The following is an 18,254-nucleotide window of genomic DNA, read 5'->3' on the forward strand; positions in this document are numbered from 1 at the left end:
GCAAGTCCCTGGACAGCTAGGACTATACAGAGAAACCCTGTCTCAAAAAAACAAAACAACAAAAAAGTAACGCTTTAAGTGGGTATGATGGCATACACCTTTAGTTCTAGCACCTGGAAGGCAGAAGCAGACAGATCTACATGAGTTGGAGGCCATCCTTGTCTATAAACAAGTTCCAGGAGAGCCCTGTCTCCAAAAGTAAATAAATAGGCTCTTATATTAAAATGATTATTCACAGTATGAAAGGAGTTTATGTGTTTTGTGTTTGAAGTGCACACAGCATATGTTGTTATTCCCATTTCACAAGTTGGCTTGAGATTTGTTCTGATTTTCAATTTATTATTGGGAGGGGAGTGTGTATGTCGAATGTGTATACCTATGCATCCCACGATATGCACGTAGAAGTTAGAGAACAACATTTTAGAGTCAGTTCTCTCTTTCCATTTTTATGTGGGTTCTAGAGGTTGAACTCAGTTAGGGCTGTCAGGCTTGGATGTCAAGTATTTTTATTTGCTGAGCCATCTTGTTGGTCCTTGAGATAGGCTTCCCAGGCTGGACTTGAACTCCTGGGTTCAAGTGTATCTGAAACTCTAGGTCCAACCAATGCCCTGTTTATTCTTATAAAATTTTATTATCTCTAGGATATGTTAGATTTGGAAGCCAACATTCTACCATTCAGGTATCCTTTGTCCCTAAGTGGATTTCTTAAAGCATAATGCAATTTTTGATATTGCTATGTGTAACGTGTTGTCGCCGCCTGGGCCCTGCCGAGCTGTCTGAACCCCCAAATAACACAGAACACTATATTAATTATGAAGTTGTTGGCCATTTGTTATCGTTTCTCATTGGCTAGCTCTGACTTAATTATTGACCCATTATCACCAATATGTATTTTTATAAGGACTTATCTCTTCTAGACCACAGGCTTGTGTCCCCTTTCCGGGACTCATATGGTGATGGCTTCTTCACTATATTTTCCAGAATCCTCCTAGACTCCTAGTCCCACCTATCTTGCTTCCCTATTGGCCAACAGTGCTTTATTGACATAGACACAGGACTTTCCCATCAGCTGTGACAGGCCAAGTGTGCTGTAAAAGCTACTATGTCAGGATAAGTACCAAAGGAAAAGTAATACTTGATTCACAGCTTTCCCAAGTATTATATATTTGGACCTCAAAACCATATATGGCATGTGACTAGTAAGAGAGACATTGAGATGTTCCCAGCATGCATCCTATAACTGTCCCCATTTTCTCTTTTATGGCCACCATTAGGTGATCCCATGTGGAGTTGAGTCAGTAGTTTTACTGTGACCTGTATAACACTTGCCTAAGGGTTACTTTAGATACTTCTAGGCCTTCTATTTGTCATAACATGAAAACACATTTAATCAAATGATGACCTGTGTAATTTATCTTTTTTTTTTCCCTTCTCTAGAGGCGTGGTCCATTTTTGAGATAGTGTCTCTCTTTGAAACCCAGACTGGCCTAGTGTCTCTCTTTGAAACCCAGACTGGCCTGGAGCTCCCGACACTCTTCCCTTAGTCTCCAAAGGCCTGAATTACCACATCTTGCTAATTTAGTTGTTGATTTGGGACCTTTGTTACTTCTCTGTAAATGCTTGTAATAATGAATTTTATTTTAAACATTTTAAGCCTCATTTTCAGGTTCCATGGTTTTAAATGTTACTGAAGGCTGGAACCATAGCTCATTGGTTGAGCATTTGCCTAGTATGTGCAAGGCTGTAATTTTTAATCTCCAATAGTGCATACAGATAAACAAGCAATAACAAATTGTTACTCTCTTTTTATGGGTATAATTTTAGAACATAAAAAGAATGACTGAATTTCTAATGTTGCTTTTTTCTAGCTTATTTTTTTACAAAAGAAATTATTATTTTTTGGTATAAATAACTTAATGTAGTCAATAGTATTTTGTACCTTGTTTAACAAAAGTCATCACAGTTCTATTGAGCCCATGTCTGTAAATTTTTAGAACACAGAAAAGTTGGGAGAAGAATGGTGTTTAGTATTTTATCAACAGCATTCCCTGCCCTGGGTTAGTTTGCATTCTCAATATTGCAGTAGGAGGCTTTCTATCAGTGTTGCTTAACTTCAGCATGCTTTCTTGGAAGGTCTAGAATGAAAAAAAAAAAAAGCCTGCCTGCTGCTTAGGAGTAAAACAAATATGTAGAAAAGATTGTAATTTCTCATGTACCTGTTTGGTTCAGTAGAGCAGAGTGTGAACCCTGAGGATTTATGAGAGTTTGGTTCCGTCAGTAGCTATATTAACCTTGGGAAAGTCAATTTGACTCTCTTTGATGTCCTGATTGCATACTCCTACCGGGTTGAATTAAGAGATTTCCAAGAGCCTTTGAAATTGTAAGATGTTAGGACTCAATATTTGAATGTGGCATAGTTCTTTCTGAAGCATGTAGCTTACGTATTTATGCTCATTTCTTTTCATTTTAGATATGATGAATGGATTAAAGCAGATAAAATAGTCAGACCTGCTGATAAAAATGTACCAAAGATAAAACATCGGAAGAAAATAAAGGTAAGCCTTGATTTTGCCATGCATCATTGTTAAATACATTTTCCTTCAAAAAAAAAAAAAAAAAGGCAAAGGCCTGTGCTACTCCTGATGTTATCTTCTCTTGAAAAACCCTTTTACCAGATGTTAGATTTTGCTGTAATTTTGTCACCTTGTGGAAAGGTTTTAGGAACAGTGCTAACTGATCTTTGAGGCTTTTTCAGTCTGGACATTGTATAAAACTGTATGACAAAATTTACCCATTTAAACCTTTCCTGTCTCTTGTAGTTCCCAACTAGGAGCCATCATGCATTGCAGGTAGGGGGTGTGAGTTGTTGTATGTAGATATAAGGTGAGGAGAAGAAATGTCTAAAGATAGAGGAGAGTATCTCTTCATATTTATCTTACTGGCTACTGGGTCAAAATGTTTTCAGCACCCTCTTCACCACACACTGCATAGGATCTTTGTTCTCACATGCAAAATTATATTACTAACATGATAGAATCATTGTTACTAATTATGAGATAAATATTTTAAGATATTTTATTAAAAAACCCGACCATTAACATGATTTTAATACCTTTTTAAATCTTTTTTAAAAGGTACTATACCCTTTGTGTGTAGTTCACATGCTTAGTAGTGGCTCTGAAACTCAGTCTTCTTAGTCCAATGAAATGCTGTTATGTTCCTGTTTAGAGACTCCTTGTGGTCTCAGATGCTGAATGCATTTATCTTGTTGACTATCCTTTTATCACTGTAAATTTGGGTCTAAGTTTCTAGTATAGTAATCCAGGACCTAAAACTCAGGATTTCTTAAACCCTTTACACTCTTTGTTGGTCCTTATTGGAAAGTACGTAAATCATGCTATATTTAGCATTGTGTTTTGGTTTTTTGAGACAAGGCTTCTCTGTGGCTTTGGAGGCTGTCCTGGAACTAGCTCTTATAGCCCAGGCTGGTCTCGAATTCACAGAGATCCTCCTGCCTCTGCCTTCGGAGTGCTGGGATTAAAGGCGTGCACCACCAACACCCGGCTTTCGCATTGTTTTTAGTAACTGGAAGAACATTTGTTAAATGTTTATACAAAGCAAGTTTTGGAATAGCATTGCTCAGTAGATGTTCTCTGAATGTCTGTCTGTTCACTGCTTGGTACTAAACTAAACATGTTAAAATTCTTGGTCATAAGAAAAGAGGCTTGAGTTTTTTTTTTAAGGTTTATTATGTATTTACTCTTTGGTGTTGCACCTTCCTCCCTCCCTTTCTTAAGTTTTCTCTGAGAGCCCTTGTTGAAGAAACTCCTTTGACAATCACTAAAAAGTATATTTGAACTTGGACTGAAGTGAATTGTTTCAGTCTTCAGTGTGCATGGTACATTTTGATTTCTGAGATCAAGTCATGAAATGCTAAAACGATGGGGGTAACAGTAGACATTATAGGCTGTGGTAGTCCACCTGCTGTTTTTAGGATGTTCTGAAAGTTAGGCCTAGTCCTTTGATCCTCACTATTGAAACATGTACCAGAGTCACCTGGAGAACGCATTAAAACAGGCTGTGTGGCTCCATTGTCAGCATTTTGATTCATCATGTTTTTAGGGGTCTGCTTTACAGCAAGTTCTCAGAAATTGCTGGCTAAGGACCCCACTTGGAGAACAGCTACTACCCAAATTTCAACTGTTACATTAAGGGAGTATTTTCACATGTACTATCTTCTGGAGACTTGTGAAAATAATCACTCATGTTTTCAGTCTGTCTAAGTAATAGGACTTAAGAATTGTTGTTGCTAAGGTACGCTGGTGAAGAGCCTAAATTGTGAAACAAACAAACAAAAAATGTTTATAGGAAATACCTTAGCCTTGACTCGTTTGTTTCTTAACTGAGCATAGAAAGTATCAGCTTTTGAGTGAGGTAGGAAGGCTGCCTCTGAGCTCACTTCACAGCAAGTCAATGTGTAATTTCTCCTGTAAATTTCAAAGCACAGAACTTGGCAATTCCCAGTTTGTACTTTACAGTGAGAATGTTCAATTTTAATATAAGAGTGTTGAAATTGAGTTTTTAATTTTGTAAATGTTAAATTTGGCTCTATTATTTAATTTTCAAGAATTTATAACCATTATTAGCAATACTCACTTGCTAGTCTTAATCATCTGTCTAATTTGATCCCTACTGTAAGATTGTAAATACAGAACAATTTTTTTCGTCTCAGTGTTTTCATGAATAACCTAAAATAAACCTGGTTATTTTGAAGTTTTTCTTTTTATATTTCCTGGTATTCTTTTTCAGTTAAACATTTAATAATAATAAATATTTGATGTTTCTTTAAAATAGAATGAATATTGTTACTAATAAGTTGTTCATGATACATTGTAGCCAATATCTAATGCTTTACTTCTTAATCTAGAATAAATTAGACAAAGAAAAAGACAAAGATGAAAAATACTCTCCAAAGAACTGTAAACTTCGACGCTTGTCAAAACCACCGTTTCAGCCAAATCCGTCTCCTGAGATGGGTTCAAAACTAGACCTTGCTGATGCCAAAAACTCCGATACAGCTCATATTAAATCTATAGAAATTACTTCCATTCTTAATGGACTACAAGGTAAACATAACTGTTGCATGCAAGTATTTGATTTTAATTTCTATAAGTATTTAAATATATCTGAGTGTGGTTGTGTATGACTGTAATTCTAGTACTCAGAGCTGAGGCAGGAGGATTGAGAGTTGAGACTAACCTGAGCAATATATCAAGTCTGTGTCAAAAAGAAATTCACCTACCCCCCCCACCACCTAGAAAAAAATTCAAAAGTTAAATTCTATAAAAGTAGTTCTGTGCATCAGTTTGGGTTTTTGACCAGAATTTGCTGTGTGTGTTATTAGTTGGGCACCTCCAATGCTGGGTTTCTTTAGTTTTTGTCAAACACTGTCCTTTTCTGATACTGTCTAAAACACAGGTTGTACTGTGTATTAAGACGATAAAGCAATTCTGAAAGTTATTTGTGAAGAACTCGTCTGCTTGTTTGTTCTTTTTATGATGCTGCTATGGTTAGCACACATGGTAATAGTGAAACAAATAATAAAAGCAGAGAACTGGGCTGGAGAGATGACTTGGTGGTTAAAAGCACTTGTTGCTCTTGCATAGTCCTGAGTTCAGTTCCCAGCACCACATGGCGCCTCATTAACCATCTAGCTGCAGAATGGAGGGGATCTGTCGTGCTCTTCTGAATTCTATGGGTGTCAGGCATACGTTTGGTGTGCTCACACACACATACATGCAGACTAAACATCCATACAAAATAATAAATTATAATAAAAAAGCTTTGAGAATTGGCGATTATTAAATCTGGCATAAAAATATATTGGAATAGGGATCTGATCTACAAAGTAAATTAATTCCTTTCCTGAAAAGTATTTTAAACTGCTCATAACTTGAGTTTTGGTTTTTATTAATTTTGACTATAATAGAAATTAGATTTTCCCCTTATTTCAGAAGACTGTATATGGATTTATTATGTAAACCTGCTGCTGTATACTATTGTAAAGTTTGCTTTAAATGTTTTCTAATGTATCTGACATGTAGACTACTATATGAAAAAAATGTAGTTTAAAGAACAAGAGTTAGACAGTTCAGTCATGAGCAGGTAGCAGTTAATTAGGTGTGCCTCTCAGGAGTTATTACTACCTTAACTTTATGTAACATTTTTTTTAAAGTAGGATTTAATTATTTATGGATATACTCTTAAATAAGATATTGCTTCCTTTAAAAACAATCGTGAACATTTAATGTAAGCCTCAGTTTGTGAGAAAGCTTAGGTTGAGGTTGCCTTTAATGCTGTTTGGGTCAAATGTAGTGCACACCTGTAATTCCAGCACTCAGGAGACAGAGGCAGGCAGATCTCTTGAAAGAGTTCCTGGCCAGCTAAAGCTACACAGAGACTTGTCTGAGTAGATTCTCTAGGTTATATTGATTTCAGAGTGTGCTTCATTATTTGTTATAATACCTTCTTTGGGCAGGTGGGTCATTCTAGAATGATTAGATGGCTTGAAGTCAGAGGAAGTGGGTCTCTTGCAAGGTTGACGCCAGCCTAGTCTATATAGTGAGTTCCAAGACAACCAGGAGTACATAGTCTCGTCCCTCTCCTCCCCCCACCCCCCTCCCCCAATATTGGGAATGGGAGGCAATCTCGAGGAAGAATTAGATGCTGTTTTTTACTTTACTGGATAGAAAGATGATTCAAGAGCTCTTCTCTAATAAAGGTTTTGATCTTTTTTTGGGAGGGGCTAAATTGAGGATTTCCTTGTCCTGAATTCTCAGTAAAAATACTTTCAGAGATGTATTTATTTTATGTGTATGTGTGTTTTGCCTGCGTGTATGTATTTGTACCAAGTACCTGGTGCCCACAGAGGTCAAAACATGGGTTGGATCTCTAGGAAATAATAATAGAGATGGTTTTGAGCCACCGTGTAGATGCTGGGGACTTAGGTCCTTTGCAAAATCAACAAATACCTTTAATTGCTGAGCCATCTCTGTAGTTCTCCATATTCTCATTTTGATGACAGTGTTTTCTAGTACTTTTAAGAGCAAGTACAGGAAAATGGCAAATTTCTTTAGAAATTTTCTGTATATTAGTTTCATTCACTTGGAGAAGTTTTTATTATAGTTACTGTTTTGTTTGTTTGTTTTAGTCTGTTTTTCACTAGTCTACCAATGCTACATACAGCCTGAATAAAACTCAAAAAAGAAAGGGATTTTTATTTCTTGCGTTGTGGTGAGAGAGAGCATCACAACAGTGGTAACTCATGCAATAGCTATTCCACTAATGTGAAAAGGACATCAGTCTGTTCATGACTTCTGCACTTCTTAAAGTTCCCACTTGCCAGTATTGTCATAGTGTCAGTTAAGTTTCAGCTTTGGTTTTAAGAAGACATTTAAACCACAGCACCTAGGATGGAAGTTTTTCTTTGCATTTTTCTTTGTTTGAGGCAGACATAAACAATAGTCTTACTAGGCTTATTATTACCCCCCACCCTCTTATTTTTTAGCTTCTGAAAGTTCTGCTGAAGAAAGTGAGCAGGAAGATGAGAGGGGTGCTCAGGACATAGACAACAGTGGCAGAGACGAATCAAAGGTAGACCATTTGACCCACACCAGAAACGAGCTTATTTCAAAAGAGGAACAGAGTAGTCCATCTTTGCTAGAAGAAAACAAAGCCCACACTGATTTGGTAATAACTAAAACAAAATCTCCAGAAAGATTAAGAAAAGATGTGGAAGGAATATCGGAAGATACTGATTTTGAAGAAGATGATGAAATCACAAAAAAGAGAAAGGATGTTAAGAAAGACACAACAGATAAATCTTTAAAGCCACAAACAAAACGAGGAAAAAGACGATATTGCAATACAGAAGAATGTTTGCAGACCGGATCCCCTGGAAAGAAGGAAGACAGAACCAAGAGCAAAGAGCCACTTTGCACTGAAAACAGTAGTAATAGCTCCTCAGATGAAGATGAAGAAGAAAAGTCCAAAGCAAAGATGACACCAACCAAGAAATATAATGGCTTGGAGGAAAAGAGAAAATCTCTACGGACAACTAGTTTCTATTCAGGATTTTCAGAAGTAGCAGAAAAAAGGATAAAACTTCTAAATAACTCTGATGAGAGACTTCAGAACAGCAGGGCTAAAGATAGAAAAGACGTCTGGTCAAGTATTCAGGGACAGTGGCCCAAGAAAACACTAAAAGAGCTTTTCTCTGACTCTGACACTGAGGCTGCAGCTTCTCCACCCCATCCTGCCCCAGATGAGGGGGCAGTAGAGGAGTCACTGCAGACTGTGACAGAAGAGGAGAGTTGTTCACCCATCGTAGAGCTAGAGAAGCCACTGCCAGCCAGTGTGGACAATAAATCAGTTGAAGAAAAACCCCTAGAGGCTAGTGACAGAAAAACAGAATTTCCAAGCAGTGGCAGTAATTCCGTGCTTAATACCCCACCTACTACACCGGAGTCGCCTTCATCAGTCACTGTGACAGAAGCTAGTCAGCAACAGTCTTCTGTCACAGTGTCAGAGCCCCTGGCTCCAAACCAGGAGGAGGTTCGAAGCATCAAGAGTGAAACTGACAGCACAATTGAGGTGGACAGTGTTGTGGGGGAGCTTCAGGACCTCCAGTCGGAGGGAAATAGCTCACCAGCAGGCTTCGATGCAAGTGTGAGCTCCAGCAGTAGCAATCAACCAGAACCAGAACACCCAGAAAAAGGTGAGGTTGAAAAGTACATGCTGACCACTTGTAGGATTCCCCCTTAATGCCTTGGTAGTTGCACTGTGTCTTTTAATGTGAGTTGGTTAAGTGGTGTGCTTGTATGAACACAGTGAAAATGGACAGTAGGAAGGTAATTTAAATAATGATAATGCGATGCATTTGAGAGCCTTTAATGTCCTTTTCCTGAACCATCAATAACATTTCAAGTGGATTTGAGACCACATGCTATAGCTTGCATGTAGGTCCAGAGCTAAAGCTAATGAAATTCATTCTATATGTTGGTTGACTATATATATGAGTCACTTAACTGTATTTCTATAACACTGTATTTGCAGTTATAACGTGCAGTCTCTCACAAACATTTTGATTTGTTGACAGACCCCTCCACCCTTAACCAAATACTGTAAATAGGGGTTTGGAGCAACCAACTGTCCAGGCACTGCTTCCCTCAGACAACCGTGTCAAACTGATTTGCAAGCCTGACTTACTTGTGTGAGTTTGTAAAGGAATTTGATGCTTTATTAGATGTATAGCTTCCAAATTGAAGGACCAATGTGTATGTTAACAATACAGTAATGTTCTTGATTTTCCTCAAAGTTGTTCAAAGTGGAAAATCAAATCAGTATTTTGTTAACGTATTAATGCCTCCTCATAGCACCATAATTGTACTCTGCCATCATTTTTCTTATAAGCTGCTTTGATCAGGTGCCTTAAATCAGTGTGCTTAAGGCCAGCCCTTGGTTTTGTAATGTACATACCCAGTGTAAAGATAGAAAAACGGAGGGCATGTGTTTTGAGTAGCAGAGGGAAGTGTAGTACTTAGAGGGTCTTAGTTAACCATAAAGAGATACGGTAACCTATCTATGTTGTAATCCCAGCACTTGGGAGTCTGAGGAAGGAGGCTCTAGTGTTCAAGGCCAACCTGGGCTACACAGTGATTTCCTGGCCAGGGTTGCTGCATAGGGAGAACCTTTCTCAAATAAATAAAAAATATTCAGTAAATCATTAGTAAAACTAGAAGTTGTAGTTATTGGGGATTTACAGTTCTAGCTATGCTATGTCATGGGGTTATATTACATATTCATGAAGAAAGGTATCTTCAAAGAAAAAGAATATCAGACCTTCAACAGTTTTGTATTAGAATTTCAGCTCTTGAGAGATTATATCCTCTTTGTGGTCTTCATCTCTTAAGAAAAAAAGTAAAATCAACCAGAAAGAGTTTGATGTATTCTCTACTGAGATTCAGTCAGTGCTGCCCTTTTGAATATTAAACTTGATTAGATTAGGAGTATAGAGCCAGGTGGTGGCGCACACCTTTAATCCCAGCAATCAGTAGGGTAGAGGCAGGCATATCTCAGAGTTTCGAGGCTAGCATGATCTACAGAACAACTTCCAGGACAGCCTGTGCTACATAGAGAAACTTTGTCTTGGAGGGTAAAATATGGAACTTGGACTGGCAAGAAATTCTGTGGTAAAAGGGCACTTATCACCAAGCCTGATGATTAGGAACCCTAGAACCCACTTGGTTGAAAAAGTGAATCAACTCACAAAGATGTCCTCTTAACATACATACGTACACACTTTTTTAATGTTTGTATTATTTATATGTACTTGTATATGTGGGCATGTGAGTGGAGAGGACAGAGATGTCAGATCCTCTGAAGCTGGAGTTACAGGCAGTTGTGAGCAGCCAGGTATGGATGCTAGTAATCGAACTCAGATCCTCTACAAGAATGGTGTGTGCTCTTAACCACAGAGCCATCACTCCAACCCCATTTTTCTTTTTTTTTAAAGTGCTGTGGCTGGAGAGATAGCTTAGTGGTTAAGAGTGCATACTGCTTTTGCAGAGGACCAGAATTCAGTTCCCAGCACCCACGTCATGTGGCTTACCACCTCATGTATGTAACTCCAGTTCCAGGGGATTTGACTCCCTTCCATCTTCTGGCCTCCATGGGCACCTCCATTCACATGCTCATACTCACACATATAACTGAAAATAAATTTTATTTTTAAAAAAGTATGAAACTTTAGACCATCTGCTTTATGAAATCAAGGCACTATTAAGGTTGTTTTTTGGAATTCATATCTCAGTAAACTCTTACACACCTATCATAAACCTCATTTTAATTAAAATATTCAGTAAAAAATGCGAAGTTCCATACAGTGAATAGCCAAGGAAACTGTGTCTTGTAAACTGCATATTAATTTCACAATTGGTAACACAGGTAGCAAGAAACACTTTTGACTGGCATAGTATAAGAATAATTTATATGATGTAATCTTAGAAATTGGAAGCAAGTGGGTATACCTCTTTAGTCTCTGTGCTTTAAAAAACTTATTTTAGGTAGTGTAAGAGGTTGTGTGTAATTCAAAAGACATAGAAGCTTAACACAGGCTAAAGACCTCACAAGTAGCGGTGAATTTGTGAACCTGCAGCATCAGGGAAGAAGTTCTTGTTCAAGATAAACATGTGAGCTAGTTCAAGAAAGGACAGGTCATTTCAACCAAAAAATCAGTTTGTAAGTTGTATGCATATTAGCTTGCCAGTGCCCTAGAAGTAAATTCACATAAAACAAGCATGAATTACTGCCATGTTTAAGGTCTGTAATTGCAGCACTGGGGAGGTGGAGGCAAAACCAGGAATTTGACGTAATCTTCAATTATATAGGAAATTGGAGACCAGTCTAAGCCTACGTGATTTCCTTTCTTCCTTTCTCTCCTATTGCATCATTCAAAATTAGTTTACGTTTCTAACACTTCGTTTTGTAACAGAACTTTAATACTTTAGTTTTATTGAATTTTAACAAATTTCAGCATATTCTTAGGTTTAAGTTACTAGACCCATAAACTGTGCTGACAGCATTTTCAGTCTTGATTTTCCTAAGAAGAATGCACCTTGTCTTTCTTAAAGAAGCCCTTAATTTTTAAGGGGTAACTGAGCTTCAGTAATGACAGTTAATTAAAATGTGGGAATATTTCCTATGATAGTTTATATAAATCTTATAAAAATTTATAGTTTGGGGATTGCTTTCTAAAATATTTAAATAGTCAGCTAAGAAATGTCTGATTCTGTTTTGTGTTACTGGATTGGTTGTACAGCTTAGTTGTAGAGCAGTGCCCTAGCATCTGTGAAGCCCTAGGTTCCGTCCCCATTCCCACCAGAATAAAAGTGAGATTCTATTCTGTGTTACTTAATTTATTTCTCATCACAGCCTGTACAGGTCAGAAAAGAGTGAAAGACGCTCAGGGAGGAGGAAGTTCATCAAAAAAGCAGAAGAGAAGCCATAAAGCCACCGTGGTGAACAACAAAAAGAAGGGGAAAGGCAGTAAGTGTGAAATTTGCTTCGAAGCTTTCAGATATAAAAATAATAGTTGACTCCCCCTCCATTAAAAGGTTATTTGGTTATGGGATAATTTTATATTTTGATTTTTTTCCCCTCATAACCTTAAAGAACATCACAGAGGCTGGACAGGTGGTGCACGCCTATAATGCCAGTGTTTGGGAGGTAGAGGCAGAGGAATCAGGAGTTCAAGATCATTCTGTCCTACATAGCCAATTCAAAGTCAGCCTGGACTACTTGTGACCCTGCCTCAAACAACTAAAAGTCACACAACAGTTTTCTGATCGTGGGTAAAGTCTAGGATTCAACAAATTGCTCTTAATGGTATTGCTGGTGAGTGATCATGTAGACATGGCTCAGTTACCGTCATGTTCAGTGTCTACATGTTCTATGTGTACTTTGGTTACAAGGCAGTGGATTGTTTTGTAATTCTTCAAAACAGCAGGCAAAGATAAGTGTCATAGGCACAGTTGCAGTCTATACAGTTACCCTTTGGTCCCCAAGCCATACTACTTGAAAGCAATCACAAGCAATGATTTTGCTAAGAGTGCTCTAAGACTGGCAGGTACTGTTCATTGGCCTGGAGAGTATAATGCTTTGCTTCTTCTGAGGACTGTGCATTTGATCTTTATTTATTATTTTTGTAGACAAAGTAAGAAGTGGAAAATATGTAAAGAATTTTTTTTCAGGTGCCCCACACTGACCCCTGCTGCTCCTCCGAGACTCCTGCCACCTCCACTGCCTGACCTTTGCTAGCAGCGGCCTTGGCTGCACTGCAGTGCAGAAAAGGGTTACGCGGTCAGCTCCCCGAGCTTCTGCTGAGCCCATATGACTTCCAGGCGGTGAATATGGCATCCTTCGGGGCCCCGGGTGGCTGTGCTCAGCAAGGCCGTGTCAGGCAGGCTGAGGCAGGCCACAGCACACAAAGGGGCCAAGCCTTGGGTGACTTAGCTTGGAGTTGCTATGGTTCCAGAGTGGCAGTTGGGACTGGGAAAGATTCATTAAGATGTGTATAGAAGTGGCAGAGGTTGTTTACTTTCAAGGGAAGAAGTGTACCTTTACAGTTTGGAACATTTTTGACACCTTCAGAGCCCCCACTTGAGTGCTGTTAAAGAATAATCCATCAATGTATGCCTAATTGGTTCTAGATTACTTGGTAACAGTAATAGAATAGTTAAAATATGTTTTTCTTACACCGTAATGCTTTTGTCTTCAACATGTTACCATTTTAATGTCATTTCCACAAAGGCTCATCTTTAAAGAGTCAATATATTAATCCATTTAGAGCAGTTGGTGGTAACTTTGAGTATCTGGCTTCAGTCCTGGTAAATTTACATTACCCATTCTCTGAGCATGTCTTCATGCAATCATTGTAATGGGATCTAATGTGGTATTTTGTATCCTGAAAGAAGACATGCTCAGCTAAACAAACTACTCCTGTCATGTGACAAGTGGTCAGGGATAAGTTCATCCGTTCTAGGTCTGAAGCTTAATTAGCAAATTTGATAAACTCTGCAATATGTTGACCACAGAGATCATGGTGATGAATTTTAGGAAACAAGCTATTGTGTGAGAAGATTAAGGAATACATTACCCATGTCAGAATAGTTTCCCAAGGAATTCTTGAGTGATAATGGTGATTGTGTACCACTATGGCAGCAGAATTGGTACATTTTGCTGTGCACAAATAAAGTCCTAGAGTGAAGAAGTTCCTACAAGAAACACCATATTCCAACAGAGTAAAAAACTCTTTAGTTAGGGAAGACTATGATTGAATGAAGCATCTGTGGATGGATATGTGGGAGCATCTAGATACTGGCTCACTGTATTTTATAGTGAAACTAGCAGAATGGAAGATCAGTGAATAAGTTCATATTTATTGGCAATCTTGATGGAAGACTTTGGCTTTTGTTTCCCTTGGCTGAGATATGTCTGCATTTGCATGTGATTTTTCTAGGTTTTATTTTTCCAGTGCTGAGGGCTGAACCTAGGAACTAATTTTCCACACTGATTTTCTAGGTTTTGTAGGTAGATTGTTTACTGTAGTGGAAAATTCAAGTGGTGAATTTAAGAGTTATCCTCTTAAGTTGATGATAGATTGGCCAACTTTTGTTTACTGATGGTTTTTTTTCTCTTTCAGCAAACAGTAGTGACAGTGAAGAACTTTCAGCTGGTGAAAGTGTGAATAAGACTCAGGCAGTCAAGTCAGTCTCCACTGGAATGAAGTCCCACAATAGCAAGTCTCCTGCAAGGATGCAGTCTCCAGGAAAGTGTGGCAAGAACGGGGATAAAGACCCTGATCTCAAGGAGTCTAGTAACCGGCTTCCCAAAGTGTACAAGTGGAGTTTTCAGATGTGTAAGTGACATATATGGTTTAGGCTGTAGGCATTTTCTTAGTTCCTCCTGATGCCAGTCCTGGAAAAACAAAGCTACACTGAGCCTGAGACACCTGACAGTGGCATAGTATAGACCTTAACTAGGATCCTCATTGGAACAAACAAATTGCTAAAAGAAAATATTAAGACACTGACCAGCACTGAGTACATGTGAGGTTGGTAATCTGCTTGGAAACAGTGTGGGGGTGCTGGAGGAATGACTTACTGGTTAAAAACTTAATAGTGTTCTGAAGGACAATGGTTCAATTCCTGGCACCCACATCAGGCAGCTTGCAACTGCCTGTAACTCTGGGCGGGGATAGGGGATTCTGATACCTTTGGCCTCTTAGGGCACCTGCATACATAGACCACACACATACACAATTAAAACAATAATTTAAAATGATAAAAATAAATATTTTTCTTTTGTTTTTTAAAGAAACAGTATGGGAGCTGGGCATAGGGACACACACCTATAATCCCAGAGCTTAGGAATCTGAGACTGGAGGATTGAGAGTTTGAGAACATCTTGGGTTACAGGGTGAGGCCCTGTCTCCCTTCCTTTCCCTTCCCCTCCAAAATGTAGTTTTAACCTTCTGGTGTCTTTGTATAATACTTGTAAATGTGAATTTGCTTTTTGAGATGAGATCTTGCTATAGAGCCTGTCTGCCATCATACTCAGTGTGTATATCAGATTGCTTTCAAACTCAGGCAATCCCCTTGCCTTGTTTGCCTGATGGCTGGAGTTTCAAGGTTGTGCCATCATAACTGTTTTTTGTTCTTTTGTCGTTGTTTGAGATAGGATCGATTATATAGCCTTTGGAGCTCTGGAACTGACTGTAGAGACCAGGTTGATCTGGTGTTGGGATTAAAGGTGTGTTCTACCATGCCTTACACCAGATATAGCCAGGCTACATTATCTATTTTTTTTTTAATGGATACGCTATAGTGTTACTCTTTATGACTAGAAAACAGAGCAAATAGTAGTGGGTATAGTGGCAAATGTATAAGGCAGAGACAGCAAGAGCAGGAGTCCAAGTCAGCTTGGGCTACATAGCAAGACCCTGTCTGCCCAAAAGAAGAATTTTAGCATAATGCATAGATCATAAGGTCTTTTGGTTTCTACATGCTCATTCAACAAATCCCATGTTATGCATTTATTTGGTAGTACAGTAATTTAGGAATCAAATTTTTTGATGTCTTTGTTTTTGATAGTTTATTTGGTATCACAGGTATGATCATCACACCCAGAAATTGTTTCTTGTAATTTATTTTTGACTTTATAACCATATCGGTTTTGTTTTTTTTTTTAACTTTCACTTACAAAATGCATATTAATGAATATTTTAAATTGACAGCGGATCTGGAAAGTATGACAAGTGCGGAACGCATCTCAGTTCTTCAAGAAAAATTGCAAGAAATCAGAAAGCATTATCTGTCATTAAAATCTGAAGTAGCTTCCATTGATAGAAGGAGAAAACGTTTAAAGAAGAAAGAGAGAGAAAGTAAGTACTTTTTCTTTAAACACTGCTGTTGAGGAAGGGTTTAGACAAATTCTCAGCCTCATCTGATATAAAGCATAGTGCCCACTCACGTGAAGCTCACAGTACACCCTCACTCTGTAGGAAGATAAGGAGGTTAGGGCCTTCACTGAATGGCAAATGGCTATTGTACTAGCATTAAGGAAGCAGACAGCAAGAGTGGGAGGACAGGTCAGCTTGGACCACATAGCTAGATTCTGTGTACAAAAAGTTTAGCATAATGCATAGATCGTAAGGTCTTTTTATTTGTACATGCTCATTCAACAAATCCTATGTTGTGCATTTCGTTTGTGCCAGGTATTATTGTAGCAACTTTATTTTAAATAATACTTTGACACACACATTTATACATTTTATGGGCACAGTATGGTGTTTCAGTATATCCATATTCATGTAGTACTTACTTCAGATTTTCTAGGTTGTCTATCTTCTCTTGTTACAAAAATATTTAAAAAATCCCATCTTTTAGATATTCTGAATTATATAGTATAGTATTGTTGACGTCATCACTCTTCTGGTGGCACACACTTATAATCCCAGCACTTGTAAGGTAAAATAGAAATAAGAGAGTTAATGACCTTAAGACTATCCTTGGCTACATGATAGGTTTGGGGCTAGCCTGCTGGAGACCCTGTTGTACAAAATACTACATTGTTGGTAACAACGAAAGCTTGGAAATAAAGGAAGTTATTGTTCGTAAGTATAGTGTAATACTGTTTGAAAAGAAAAAGAAATAGAGTCATATATGCTGATATGAATGGAACATGACCTTACACTTTATTGTTGGCACATACTGCAGCTCTAGCACTTGAGAGGCAGGGACAAGACTGTGTTTGCAAATTCATTGTCAGTTTGCTGTACATAGTGAAGTTCAGGTTAGCCAGGAATAAATGTACATACATACATACACACATACATGCATACATGAAACCCTGTCTCAGTCTAAACCAAAGCAAAGGCAAGAGACAGGATACTGTACAAAATTGCACTATCTTGCACTTTCCTTCCACCTGTGCTTGTGTTTGTGTGTATGTGCATGTGTGTGGAGGCCACAGGACAACCTCAGATACCTTATTTTTTTTCTTTTTTTTTTTGTTTGTTTGGTTTTTACGAGACAGGGTTTCTCTGTATTGTTTGGGAGGCTATCGGTCCAGCCCGGCCTCGAACTCACAACAGAGATCCGCCTGCCTCTGCCTCCCGAGTGCTGGGATTAAAGGCGCGCACCACCATCGCCCGGCCAGATACCTTATTTTTAAGACAACATCTCTCATTGACCCAGGCCTTGCTCATAGGCTAATCTGGCGGGCCACCAACCTCTGCTTTTTTATATAGGTTCTAGAGATGGAACTGAGGTCCTAGTAATCACTTCAGTGACTGAGCTTCTTCCCCTTCTCCTACCTGTGTTTTAATAAGTGCTGCTAAATCTAGGAAATTTAAATTCCCATTTTGAGATTCTAGAGATGAAATTCTTTCAGAACATGGGAGGTGGGTGTTATCTCTATAGAGATGGTGACTGTCTGAGGACTGTATAGTCTCTTAAATGTGTGTGTGGTTTTCTGAGGACCACATAGTCTCTATAGTGTGTGGTTATGTTCCATTACAGTTGTCTTTATAAAAGATTAGGCCATGTGGCAATATTTTCCCATCTAAAGTTTTAAAGAATATGAACAACTAGGGACAGTAGAGGGGGAGCACTGGGCAAATAAGAGAATTCTAGTAATAGATTTATGTCTCCAACTTATGCCCATATATGGAACAAAAATTTGTTTTTACATTGTGTGTGTGTGTGTGTGTGTGTGTGTGTCAGTGTGCCATAATGTGCATCTAGAGGTCAAATGACAACTTTTGAAAGTCAGTTCTTTCCACCTTATGGAGCCCAGAGGTCAAATTCAGATTGACCCAGGCTTCACACACTTTTAAAATATTCCATTTCATTCATTGATACTATTGAAAGAATTCCCTTGAGGGAAACAATGCATATATTTTGTAAACTGAGGGAGGTAGTGAGGTTGGTAAGCTTTCCAGTTTAGCCTCTCATTTGTTTTAAACTTTGAAACAAAATCATTTATTGTATGAGTGTATGTGGAAGTCAAGAGGAAACATAATGGAGTCATTTTTCCCATCCACTTTCATGTAGGTTCTGGGAGTTCAACTCAGGTTGTTAGGCCACAGAGACAAGCAATTTATGTCTGCTAAGCCATCTATGATGTCTTAGCCT

At 38.3% G+C, this 18,254-nt stretch overlaps 1 protein-coding gene across 6 annotated transcripts in view; it reads left to right on the forward strand.

The window, feature by feature from the left end:
• Nucleotides 1-18,254, forward strand: part of Arid4b (AT-rich interaction domain 4B) — a 123,258-nt gene that overhangs the window by 101,769 nt on the left and 3,235 nt on the right. For 4 of the 6 annotated variants that reach the window (XM_005071794.4, XM_013114666.3, XM_005071795.4 and 1 more), the window contains 6 exons: nucleotides 2,471-2,555; nucleotides 4,928-5,126; nucleotides 7,568-8,776; nucleotides 11,992-12,105; nucleotides 14,261-14,476; nucleotides 15,854-16,000. In XM_005071794.4, the coding sequence (XP_005071851.1) occupies nucleotides 2,471-2,555; nucleotides 4,928-5,126; nucleotides 7,568-8,776; nucleotides 11,992-12,105; nucleotides 14,261-14,476; nucleotides 15,854-16,000 (1,970 nt within the window). Of the gene's footprint in view, nucleotides 1-2,470; nucleotides 2,556-4,927; nucleotides 5,127-7,567; nucleotides 8,777-9,157; nucleotides 9,272-11,991; nucleotides 12,106-12,809; nucleotides 14,477-15,853; nucleotides 16,001-18,254 lie in introns of those variants that run through there. The other 2 variants (XR_002383075.2, XM_040755617.1) reach the window with 2 other exon arrangements.

Source organism: Mesocricetus auratus, unplaced genomic scaffold (assembly GCF_017639785.1).
Source record: "Mesocricetus auratus isolate SY011 unplaced genomic scaffold, BCM_Maur_2.0 Super-Scaffold_100013, whole genome shotgun sequence".
Lineage (NCBI taxonomy): Eukaryota > Metazoa > Chordata > Mammalia > Rodentia > Cricetidae > Mesocricetus > Mesocricetus auratus.